The 13,094-nt window shown below is 38.8% G+C and overlaps 1 protein-coding gene across 6 annotated transcripts in view; it reads left to right on the top strand.

The window, feature by feature from the left end:
- LOC130908562 (collagen alpha-1(XX) chain) overlaps window positions 1-13,094 on the top strand; it is a 93,518-nt gene that overhangs the window by 46,225 nt on the left and 34,199 nt on the right. For all 6 annotated transcript variants that reach the window (XM_057824153.1, XM_057824143.1, XM_057824134.1 and 3 more), the window contains 6 exons: window positions 2,210-2,355; window positions 9,929-10,058; window positions 10,279-10,418; window positions 10,653-10,779; window positions 10,859-10,998; window positions 11,061-11,193. In XM_057824153.1, coding sequence (XP_057680136.1) covers window positions 2,210-2,355; window positions 9,929-10,058; window positions 10,279-10,418; window positions 10,653-10,779; window positions 10,859-10,998; window positions 11,061-11,193 — 816 coding nt within the window. The remainder of the gene's footprint in view (window positions 1-2,209; window positions 2,356-9,928; window positions 10,059-10,278; window positions 10,419-10,652; window positions 10,780-10,858; window positions 10,999-11,060; window positions 11,194-13,094) is intronic.

The following is a 13,094-nucleotide window of genomic DNA, read 5'->3' as shown; positions in this document are numbered from 1 at the left end:
ACCACCCAAACATTTATAGCTTTTCATATTTTAATGAGGATACCATGCAAACGATGACAGAATGGGGAAAAATAAGTTAGTTAACCCTCTGCCTAAGAAGACTTAAAAGAGCAGTTGAAACCAATTTTTACTAAACAATTTAAGTCAGGAGTGTGCCCAATCACTGATGAGTGGTTTAAAGCTGCCCTGCCCACTATATAACACACACCTGGTAAGAATTGTCTTGATGAGAAGCATTGTCTGATGTGCATTATTGCTCGATCAAAAGGGTTGTCTGAAAACCTGCGATCAATGATTGTTGATTGTATAAAGCTGGGAAAGGATACAAAACCATCTCTTAAAGTCTGGATGTTCATCAATCAACAGTCACAGAAGTTGTCTACAAATGAAAAATTTGGCACTGTTGCTTTTCTCCCGAGGAGTGGCTGTCCACCAAAGATGACGCCAAGAGTTCAATGCAGAATACTCAGAGTGGTACACTAAAAAAAAAAAAACTAGAGTGTCTGCTAAAGACTTGCAGAAATCACTGGCACAGTATCACCTGAAACCATGACCAAGAATGGTGTTCAAGGGAGGACTCCACGGAGGAAGCCACTGCTGTCTAAAAAAAAAAAAAACTTGTTGCTCGTTTAATGTTCGCAAAAAATGGCACTTGGACACTCCACAGAAGTTTTGGCAAAATATTTTGTGGACTGATGAAACCAAAGTTGAATTGTTTGGGAATAACACACAACGTCATGTGCTCACCAACATCAACACCTCATTCCCACCGTGAAGCAGAGAGGTGAAAAAGAACCCTAGAGTGTCCCCTAAGGACTTACAGAAATCACTGGCACAGTCCAATATCTATTTGCACACATCAACTGTATGTAAAACTATGGCCAGGAATGGTGTTCATGGGAGGACTCCACGGAGGAAGACACCGCTGTCTTAAAAAAACATTTTTGCTCGTTTAATATTCGCAAAAGAGCACTTGGACACTCCACAGAAGTTTTGCCAGAATATTTTGTGGACTGATGAAACCAAAATTGACTTGTTTGGGAGTAACACACAACGTCATGTGTAAAGGAAAAATGGAACAGCTCACCAACATCAACTCCTCATCCCCACCGTGAAGCATGGTGAAGGGAGCATCTTGATTTGGGGCTGTTTTGCTTCCTCAGGGCCTGGACAACTTGCAGTCATTAATGGAAGAATGAATTCAAAAGTTTATCAGGATGTTTTGCAGAAAAACCTGAGGTTTTCTGGCTCAAACGTTCTGGAGTGGCCAAGTCAAAGTCCAGACTTGAACCGCATTGAGATGCTTTGGCATGACCTAAAGACAGCGATTCATGCCAGACATCCCAGGAATATGACTTAACTACAGCAGTTTTGTAGAGAAGAATGGGCCAAGATTAGTCCTGACCGATGTGCCAGACTGATTTGCAGCTACAGGACTCGTCTGGTTCAAGTTATTGCTGCCAAAGGGGGGCCAAAAAATATTAAATGTGATGGTTCACTTACTTATTTTTCCCCTTCTGTCACTGTTCGCATACTATTCTCGTTAAAATATGAAAACCTATAAATGTGTGGGTGGTCTTAGTTAAAGCAGATGCTGTTTTTTCATCTGTGTGATTTTGACAAAGATCATTTGATGGTGATTTTATGCAGAAATGTGAGAAATTCCAAAAGGTTCAGATACTTTTTCATACCACTGTACATGGCCACCATCAGTTTTCAAATAGGCAAGAATGATGTATCATTTCTTTTTAAATATAACCAATTAAAAAGTAAGCAAAGTTTGCAGTAGGGTCAATAATTGTGGTTGTGTTAAGCTTTTTCAACCTTTTTTTTTTTTTTTTTTTTTTTGAGCCAAATCACATGTTAATGTTGATTTTGTATGTATGAATGGCAACAGGTAGAAACTCGTTTATTGGCGCCATAAAGTGGAAGAGATTTTGTTTATGCCGTCCTTAAATATAATGGATTACGCTGTATTAAGGCTGTACGTGTACTGTACTATAATCCACATTTGTCCATACCTTTATTACTTTGTGTTTATCTACATCATAGATTTGTAAAATAAATGAGAAGTAGCTTGCATATTTCCAACCTTTCCAAACAAATTCAGGTGCACAACATTTTGTCCAAAATGAAATGTTCTTTGATTGTAATAGTTTTTCCCCCTTCATTCTCCATATTGTACCCCTCACCTTCAATCTGCTTCCAGTTCCACTGTCCATGCCAACCAACCTGGAGGTGAAGCCTTCCTCCTATAGCACATTGCGAGTGAGTTGGGGTTCGGCACCGGGGGCCAATGAGTACATGATACTATACTCAGCGCTCAACCACGGGGAGCCTGATGATGCCAAGGAGGTGAGAACCAGACTTCACTATATTCAAATCAAATTAAGCGGTAAATAATAGAAATCAGTCCATACTATGCATAAGCAGACTCTGTTCGTGTTTGCGGTTCCTAAACTTGCCCAACTTTCAATGTGTTGGCATTTTTCCCTGTGATAATTGACGCGACAAGCCCAAATTCCGCTCTTAATTTTTCATCTTCAATTTAAAAGTCAACTGAATTTAAACCATAAACAGTAGGATGAATAAAATGACTTTTCTTCCTGTCCTTTGCAGTACTTTAACAAGAATAATGTATTTTTACAGGCAGAATCTGTAATGTTGCCTTTTAAATTTCAAACAATGAAACCTGCAAAAAAAGCATTAACACTATTATTTTTATTTAGATCAGATGTATCCTCTATATAAATAACATATTGAGTCGTTTGATTATTTATAGATACAGTAAATCTCACATCTTTTATTTCATTATTTTCTTTGCCATTAAGTGTTGATTCATATGAACCAAAAAAACAACCTAAAAGCAGTGATGTCTTTCTCAAATGTCATATTATCTTTATCATCTTTGACACATTTTTTTAAAACTATGCAGCAGGCTATAATGTGCACTTGTTTTTATTATTTAATTAGAAGTGTTAAAACAACTCCCATGGTGATAATTATAACCCTTTTCTGGTGTTTATATTAGTGATGTCAAATTTATCGCGTTAACAGGCAGTAATTAATTTCTTTAATTAATCACGTTAAAATATATGATGCATTTAACGCATGCATGGAATGACCCGCTCATGCATTGCCTCAAACAGATTACGATGACGCCGTTTTTTTGCACATTGAGAGCTAAGAGGCTGAGAAAGGCGAGTGGACACAGGCGCTCATTGGACCACGCCGTTTATTGGCATAAGCTTCGGCAACTCCTTCACAACAAACATAATTATTATTTTGTGAAAGCACAACAAAAATAATATTCCTATCTCTCAAAAAAAATAATGTTCACAAAAAGAAAAGCTGGCATTCCCAATCAAAATAGCTATGCAAAATACACATAAAACTTACTCAGACTTTGGTCAAACTCTATTCAAACATTTCGTTTAGCTCAACAAATACAGTGGATGGCAATATTTAGTCACAATATACAAACTATCAGAGGTCTCGTACGTTGTGAAGCCAGCACTCAAATGACCATGGCATGAAGTACAATGGATGGGAACTACGGCATCAGTCGAGGGACAAAACACACCCTTTAACAGAAAGAATGTTAATAATGTTAATGCCATCTTGTGGATTTTGTTGTCATAATAAACAAATACAGTACTTATGTACAGTATGTTGAATGTATATATCCGTCTTGTCTTATCTTTCCATTCCAAAAATAATTTACAAAAAAATATGGCATATTTTAGAGATGGTTTGAATTGCAATTAATTACGATTAATTAATTTTTAAGCTGTGATTCACTCGATTAAAAATGTTAATCGTTTGACAGCCCTAGTTTATATGCAACCACACCAGAAGGTATTAAAATGAATCTTTTTGCAGTGTTTAACAAAATCTCCCATGTTGACCTCTGTGAAGTTAGCCCCTTATCAGAGACAAATTTATAGAAAAGTTATGTTATTTGTTTATGCTAGGTTTGTGCTGAAAATTTTTCGTTTGTGGTTCTCTCATTTTTGAGATATTAACAATTCTTTTGTAGATCAATCTGAGGTCAACCAGAGCCCCCCGTTTTGATTAAAAATGGCTAAAGATGGTGTCAATTGTTTGTGCTGTTTTGTGCTGTAAAATTTGTTGTTTGTGCTGCTATCATTTTTGAGATATTGAGATATTAATTTCGAGTGATGACGTCACACAGCCCCCCATTTATTGCAAAATGGACTCGAAATGTTGCCATTCGTATTATGCCAAGTTTATGCTGTAATTTTTTTTGTTTGAGCTCCTTTCCTTTTATACAGTGCTAGCCAAAAGTATTGGCACCCCTGCAATTCTGTCAGATAATGCTCAATCTCTCCCAGAAAATGATTCTAATTACAAATGCTTTGGTAGTATTATCTTCATTTATTTTGCTTGCAATGAAAAAAAAACAAAAGAGAATGGGAAAAAAATTAAATCGTTCTCATTTTACACAAAACTCGATAAACGGGCCGGACAAAAGTATTGGCACCCTCAGCCTAAAACTTGACAGCACAACCTTTAGACAAAATAACTGCGAACAACCGCTGCCTTCCAACTCATACACATAACAAACAACACAAAAGAATGGTGATGCCTGGGAAGCAGGGGCGGATGTAGATAATTATTTTTGGGGGGCGACAGGAACTTTTCGAGGGTAGTAAAGATTTCATGCTGGTATAATACACAGGGGTGAAGGTGGGCCGCAACGCCGTTCTGCCATGACTTTCCTCGGTGCTTCCATTCGGTGCTTTGATCCCGAAAATATGACGGCAACTGTCAAAACCCTATATGTGATGGTTTGTTTAAAGTATTGTATTTTATCAAATGATGCCCTCTGTTGGCGGCGTTGGGTGTGGCTTGACTCTTAAAGAGCACACGACACGAGAAAAAAAGTCTTAAATGGCATTATTATGTGAATTAGAATCATATTTTGAGACGATTTGACTATATACAACAATTTAGCAAAGCACAGATGACGAGAAATTAGTCTTTTAATCTGCCGGTTATCCACGCCTACCATTATAGGGCTTTAGCGTCCCCAACAGATGGATGACGTCAGCGGTAGACTGGCCTCATCGATTTTACTATTCAGCCCATTGAGGGGGAATTATTCAGAACGAGGAAAACGCGAAGAACAAAGGCGCAAAATGTCATTGTTTCAGTCTCTCTACTCCAATATTTTTACAGGATATTCTTTTTATCCAAGTATTTTTCCCCAATAGCTATATAAATGGCTTGAGAAGGACCAGTCAGCCCGTCGAGGGGGAACTATTCACAACGAGGAAAACGCGACGAAAAGAGCGGCAAAATGTCATTGTTTCTGTCTCTTTACTTCAATATTTTTACAGGATATTCTTTTTATCCAAGTATTTTCCCCAATTGCTAAATAAATGGCATGGTCATGACAAATAATAGTCTTGTGCTGAATGGAATATGAAATAATAAAAATGCATTTATTCAGGACAACATGGCAAAATTACTCCATAATGGTCAAAACTGTCGACTTCACCTTTACTGTCGCACCTCCCGAACGATATTTTATGACACCTAAATCGGACATATGTCATTTCCCTTCCCCGGCTTCGAAGAATGTAAACAAACCAGAAGGCGTGACAGCTAGCCGACATGCTAACCTGAACCGAGTGATGTTTCAAAGTCTTCAAAGCGGAAAATCACACATAACTATCCTGGATTATTTGACATGATGACCCGGTTGTTGATTGTCTTCGCGGATCGGCAAACTGCCCGGCGGAGAGCAATTTACAGTTCGTTCCCCGGAGGAGGGTGGCTGGAGTTGTTGTGCAGCTAACGTGCTGCTGCTAATGAGCATTAGGAGAGCTTTTTACATGCCTATCAATGATCAAACGTAAGTAGTCCTTCATTTAAAGGAAGTTTGTAGTGTTTACTTTGTAATCGCTGTATTCGTATTTGACATAATACAAAACAAGATGTTTACTCACTTCCTCGTAAGTCCAATGGTCCCACAGTAAATATCCACGGTGAATGGGAACCATTTGAAACTCCAAAAAGGCGCATACGCCTCTCCCTCATACAGAATGATTTTTCTGCAGCCGTTTGGCTGGCGTGATGCGAAAAATAAACGTATTAATCCGCAAAATCAGCTGAATCCTTCGTCCTCATACACAACAGTACACTGTAGCGTGAAGAGGACGTCTTCTACCGTACACGTCACAGCGCCCTCCTCCTCAATGCAAGACCGAAGCCGGAAGTCACTCATTTTCATGCCGCGGGATTCAAAAAACTAAATAAAAATAGCGATCGCTTCCACACACATCCAAGCGGCCCATATCATTCAGGGGCATAAAATACCGTGTGTGTATTATGAAATAAACATGCTTTTTCGTGTCACATGCACTTTAACCTTTTTATGACTGAGAACAAGAAGTGTCTGACATGGCTAAGGGACAGCTACGCTTTGGTCCGGCCCGCATGAGGCTATAAGTTGTTTCAGTTGATGTATGTTGGAATAGGCATTTGTGGTTAAGTTTGGCGATACTGTTTGTTTAGCGATTTGCTATGAGAGAATTGTTAATACGTTAGCATTCGTAGCATCTCAGATAGCGGAATTTATTTTACAGATTGGGCAGGTACGATTTACTAAATTTACATATTGATTGTACTGGAGGAACGTTTGACGTATATCTTAATTAAAGAAAAAACGTAAAGTAACGTTTACATTAACTTCAATTTTAATGTACGTCCAATGTTCTTAAATAGTTAAAATTTAGGGTTTTTCATTGAAGAAGTGGGGAAAATGGAGAAGATGGAGGTTGAGGTTACTGCTGTTTTTGTTAACTTTTATTTTGAAAATGATTGAAAAAAATATTTTGAAAGAAAAGTATTATTTTGTTTGTATGTGCTATAGGAATAACTGTACCAAAAGCAGTTTTTCAGCATTTCAGTGGTTTTATGAGGTTTGATGACCCCCACGCGCTGATGCATCACTGCAACACCGACTGTAGTCCTAGTGACGTTAGAATAGTTTCTGTTGAACTGTATTTGTGCGCTGCATAGATTTTCTTGTGCGCTGAGTGTGTTCAGCAGTGCGCGATTGGATATGCGTTCAGCCAGTTTAGAGGGAACATTGGTTACTTCTCACTTCTGCAACTGGGGTGGCAAGCCTGTCTTTTAGGGTGGCAGTTATCAACCTATGCCACCCTGGTGGATCCACCCCTGCTGGAAAACTGTTGATGAGTTGTCTCCGAAGTGGCGGAGCATCTCGTTGATTCTCAAGATGTAACCAACGCTCAATAGAGTTTAAGTCATACACTCACACTTCAACACTCATAGCATTTTGATACTCAACCATTTTACTTTGGAATTTAACCCCAACACCAGGGCTGCTTAAATCCAACAACATTAACTCATACTGTGCCACATTAAAAGCACACTCCTAGAAAAAAACAGTAACACCCAGATTTTAGCTCTTGAAGATTTTGCTGTATAGCTACACTTGTTGCTGAATAATCATTTAAATATTTTTGGACCTACATTGAAGATTTGTTTTAATCCCTATTTACTGTCAGTAAAACTCTGGTTGAATACCTAAAATCATATTTTGTTGGGCCCAATTTTTGGGTATGTCGTAATTACTACCGCGGTTTACAAAAACCTGAATTTTATGCCTGCTGGCTGAAAATTTCACTTGACTTCTGGTGATGTTGGATTAGGCATGTGCCGGTATGAGACAGGATGATAACCCTAAGCAAAAATACTGCGGTTTCATGGTATTGCAATTATAGCTCTAAAATGCGTTATTTTGAGATGTATGGGTTAAAAAAATAAATAAATAAAAGATTTCCATTGAACAGGATTTTTATTTTTCACAACATATTTGCAAATTAGAACATGAATATCATGTTAAAATAAATAAATTAACAAAAAATAACTGAAATATTTCAAATAAAATCAAATACAATTTATAGACTATACCCACAGGCACAGCTGAAGTTGCTCAAGATTAAAAGTATTACTAAAACAAATAAAATAAATACAAAAATAATTATTTGCCATAAAAAAGTTAAAAAAAAAAACACTTCTAAATAAAATTAAAATTATATACTGTATACTGTATATGTATATTGCAGGCACTTCAGTGACTTTAAAGCTCCATCTCAACATTTTTAGAGACTTGCTCATTTTTTTCATATTTCTCTCACAGTCCACGTTATGATGCAGGAATGTGAGCGTGTTCACCTTTTCTGGGTTAAGTTTGGAGCGGTGAGGTGAGACTGCGTCTGCCTCATTTTCAAAGAGACAGTCGCCGTTTTTAAAGAGTTGAATGTGAGGCGATTTTACCAAACAAGAGATGCTGACATGTACGACAAGATTACAGGGAAGATACGTAGTGAGAAATTAAAGCAACATGAAGCTAGTTTAATTTCACAGCAGCAGTATTTCGCAAGAATCCGAGAATTGAAAGAGAACGCCACAAAGGCTAGTTGCGGGATTGTTGATATTAATTTTAGAAAATAATAAAGCAAATGTGACACACAGAATGGCTTGCTAAAATTTGCTTAAATATATTGTTCTACGCAAAGGACGTCAACCAAGGTCGGCCCCCCACATTTTTACCACACCAAATCTGGCCCCCTTTGCAAGAAGTTTGGACACCCCTGTCTTAACCCCTTGTACTGACTCCATTTTGAAAGCTGGAAAAAGGCTTCGAAGCAAAAGTTGACAATTTATTCAGGTCGACAGTGATCAAACAGCAAGGCGAAACGGACTCAGGCAAGGAGGCAGACTCGTTTCAAGGTCACCATATCATAAGTCAACAAAAGGTTCCCGAGAAAAAAAACATGACAATGCCTTGTAAACATTCAGTTTTTTATGGCTCTCGCTGGTCGGGCCATAGGCAGGAAGAAGGATCTGTTTAGGATAATCTTCTATCGCAGTTTGGGCTGTTTAGTTCGTGCATCACAGTTGCCGAGTCACCGTTACTGGGGCAACCGCAGTGGGAGATTTTGCCTGCCTCAGCATCAAAGACGCTCTTGGAGTCTTATCAGTCGTGTTATCAGTTGCATATTGGGCGTTCTCCAGTGTTCCTTGTGTTGGGACAGGACGTCCCGCCATTTGTTCTGGAGTGTCCGGAAGAACTGACGTGGAGACGTGGGCTTGTAGATGTCTTACCTATCACCTGGTAGTCAGCGTCAATCTTGCTCAGTCAGCTGCATGACGCACACGTTGGGCTTCCGTGACAAGAAGGCGTCATGTATCGCTTATGCACTATATTCTGCTTATTTTCCTTAAACTATGGTATAAGTGCTATTAAATACAAGAAAAGATACTATTCCCTGATTTGATTATATTCAGTGCGTTAGAGTAATACAAACAGTTGATCGCTAAATACGAAAAAAAGATACTATTCCCTTCAATGTGAAATCATGTTTGAGGTGTTGCCTACCCTTGCAACCACCCTCCACATGTCTTGCACGTCGGCTGTCCTTCCTCCTCTATGCCGCGAGTGTCTCTTTCTTTTCGGTAGCCGAAGTACGAGCGACTTTTTTTGGTTTTTTTTTTTTGAGAGGGGGAAAAAGCTCAGGGGGCAAAAAGATTCGCTACTTTCAGCCACTGTGTCAACTCACGTCTACAGCAGACAGAATAGCGTCACGTACAGACACACTTACAACCGGAAGGGGTGAGCGCTGCCGCTCCAAGCCACTTCTGGCTGCATGTTTGGGACATAAAAAATAGCAAATGCCATACTACGGTATGACGGAAAATTTTAGTGGTTTTGAAACCGTGATGTTTTCATACCACAGTAAACCTTGAAACCAGTAACCGGCACAAATAAATGAAATAAATTTAAAAACTAAACAAATGCAGGCAAATAACTGTCGTGCAGTGTGGTCAAGATTATGTATTTATTAATATTGCTTATTTATGACTGTAGGAGAAGTTTGGTGCTGAGCGGACAACGTCGGAATTGACTGGTTTACTTCCTGCAACAGACTACTCAGTCACTCTTTATGCTCTCTATGATGAAGATTCCAGTGATCCGGTCACTGCTGTCGCTACCACATGTGAGGCAGCTTCCTTTCACTTTCATTCATGGTTTTGCTATGATTTTAACACGCTCAGTCTTAAAAAATCTCATACATACTTCATCATGCTTGTACTCTTCCGACAATAGTATCTTTTCAAAGAAGCTGAGTGGATTGTAATGAATACATGAAGAGTATGTTGTATTATTATAAGGAGGTTTTTAATTTGCTCACATTATCTTCCTCTTCCATCTTTTAGTGCCTCTTCCTCCACCCGCCAGAGTACACTTTCCGGTTGTTACCCACAGTATGCTGAGGGTAAGCTGGGTGCCTGGAGCTGTGGACGTCCCTGGACACAGAATTACTTACAGCACCAATCACGGCAGTGAAATCAAACAGGTACATTGCTCACAAGATGCAATAAAATAAGTTGGGGTTAGGTCAAAGAATTTCAAACTTTTAATTTCTGTTGTCCCCTATAATTAACTGGAAAGCAGTCCCAGTTCAACAGCAACCTGTAGGTTGTTTTGTGCAAATGTTTTCACTGTACTGGTTATCCTGTGGTTGCCCTTGCAACAATAGAGGCACCCTTATTACAAACTGGCATCGCACTGTAATTATATATTTTTCCAGGTAGATGTTACTGGACAAAGCTCAGTGCTTGTGCAGAGCCTGTCCTCTCTGTCCAGATATCTGGTGTCAGTACAGTCTCACTACCCACAAGGCCTTTCTGCAGCCCTGACCAGTAACGTCACCACGTGTAAGAGCCTTGTGACTGTCACCTGTCCTGCAGGTCACTCTATATTGCAAATAACTTTGATGATTTGGTTTCATCACAGTAAAGGTTCCCTCCCCGTCAGACTTGAAGGTGACCAATTTTTCTGGTAGTGAAATTACCGTACGCTGGGAGGCTGCTGCTGATGATGTCATTTCTTACTTGATCAAGTGGATATCCTTAGGTGGAGGTGACTTGAGACAGGTAGGGACAGAGCATTCAGAGTATACAAAGCAAATGATGTTCATTCCTTTGCGTGTGTGAAGTTGAAAGTGAGCGGAGAGAGTGAAGGGGTCATCCTGGAAGGGGTGGAAGATGACAAAGAATACCAGATCTCTCTCTCTGCACTTTACGGCGATGGCGCTCAAAGTGAAGCAGTGGCTATACGCTATAGCACATGTGAGTAATTTCGCTACATGTTGTTGATTACCAGCCTTTGTACCCAATTATAGGCAATAAAACAAATGTTCAACCCATTTCTGAAAACAAATAGCAGTGACCTTTTATAGGGCAAGTGCAATGATTATACAGTGCTGCTCAAAAGTTTGTGAACCCCCTCAACATTTTGGAATTTTCTGTTATTTCAACCTGATTTCCTAATCAATCAATTCAGTATTTTTTTTTTGTTTTTTTAACAGTTGTGTTGTCGAGACTAAATTAAAAAGAGTTTTCATCAACTGATGTAGGTGCAAAATTGAACTGTTTGGTCACAACCAAAACCGCCATGTCTGGCGAAAAGTCAACACTGCATACCACCAAAAGAACCTTCTCCCAACAGTGAAGCATGGAGGTGGGAATGTCAAGATCTGGGCTTGCTTTTCATCCTCAGGACCTGGACAACTCCACATAGTCCAGGGAATCATGAATTCTGAGGAATATTGTCAAATCCTAGAACATAACCTGACGCCATCTGTTTTGAAGTTAAAGCTTGGCAGAAGGTGGATCATGCAACATGATAATGATCCAAAGCATTCCAGCAATACAACCAAGGAATGGCTGAAAAAGAAGAAGATTCGTGTTCTGGACTGGCCCAGTCAAAGTCCTGACCTAAATCCCATTGAAATGCTGTGGCGGGACCTGAAGCGAGCAGTTCATGCCAGACGCCCATCAAACCTCTCTCAACTGACTGCGTTCTGCAAGGAAGAATGGGCAAAAATCCCCCAAAGTAGATGTGAGAGGCTGATTAGTCACTACAGAAACCGTTTGGTTGAGGTAATCTCTGCAAAAGGAGGCGCAATATCCTATTAACTGAAGGGGTTCACATACTTTTGCACACATGATATCTGAGTTTTTCTTAAATCAACCACTTTTGTTAAATAAAGAATGACAATATAACTATTTCTTTTGTTTCAGTCCATTATTTGGAATGTCAGTATTGTGGATTTGGGTATAACTTAACATTTAATAAGGTTATTTTAGTTTTTTTTTACAAAAAATCTGACCATCGCTGTGGGGTTCACAAACTTTCGAGCAGCACTGTAAATAAATTCATAAAATATTCATAAAAACCGTACACTCTGATTATGGCAACAATAACACTGTAAAGTTTTAATGTCATTATGTCATGATTAATTTCATAAATGAATAAACTGTGAATAAAAACAAAATAAGTAAAAACTAATACAACAGAAAAACACTGCTAGTGGCCCCCAATACCTAGGGTTGGGCATTGTTTGAATTTGAATGGTTCCGATTCCACATTTCAATTCCGGTTCCAAACGATTCTCGATTCCGATTCTTTTAATAGTCATGGTCAAAAAATTTGCACAGTTTATTTTAATTTCTGAACTACTCGATTTTTTTTTTTTTTTTAATGAACTTTCAATTACCTATAATTTTCTCACTGGGCTATTTTTAACGTGTATATAAATATCAGTCTTTGAACTTGAATATGATGAAGCTTCTTTCCACTGGAGTGCACTTTCACAAAGATGTTTATTTTTCAAAAGCTCATGGAGAAAACACTTACACATATTCTTTTGCCTATGTTTCAGTGTCTTATGCTGCAGGCATTTTACTCAGGTTACTGAGCTCCCACTAATGGGCTAACCTGGTGCAGAATATCAAACAAACAAACAAACAACTTGTCCAGATTAGCAGTGGGTGCACTATAAAATCAGAAACAGTTTTTGTTGAGTAAATTTATTATATCTGCTTTCTCAGGCAGTAAGCATGAGCATTCTGGACAGATAGTGTCTCCTGCAGTTGAGGACACACGTTCATGGCTGTAGATGAAGCTTGAACGCATAAATATGAGAAAGCGAGAGAAAGTTGGGAATATTTCGTAGGGTTAAGGTAGC

This window comes from Corythoichthys intestinalis, chromosome 2, assembly GCF_030265065.1.
Source record: "Corythoichthys intestinalis isolate RoL2023-P3 chromosome 2, ASM3026506v1, whole genome shotgun sequence".
Lineage (NCBI taxonomy): Eukaryota > Metazoa > Chordata > Actinopteri > Syngnathiformes > Syngnathidae > Corythoichthys > Corythoichthys intestinalis.
Note: the sequence above shows the minus strand (reverse complement) of the source record. Positions and strands in the feature narration are given on the sequence as shown.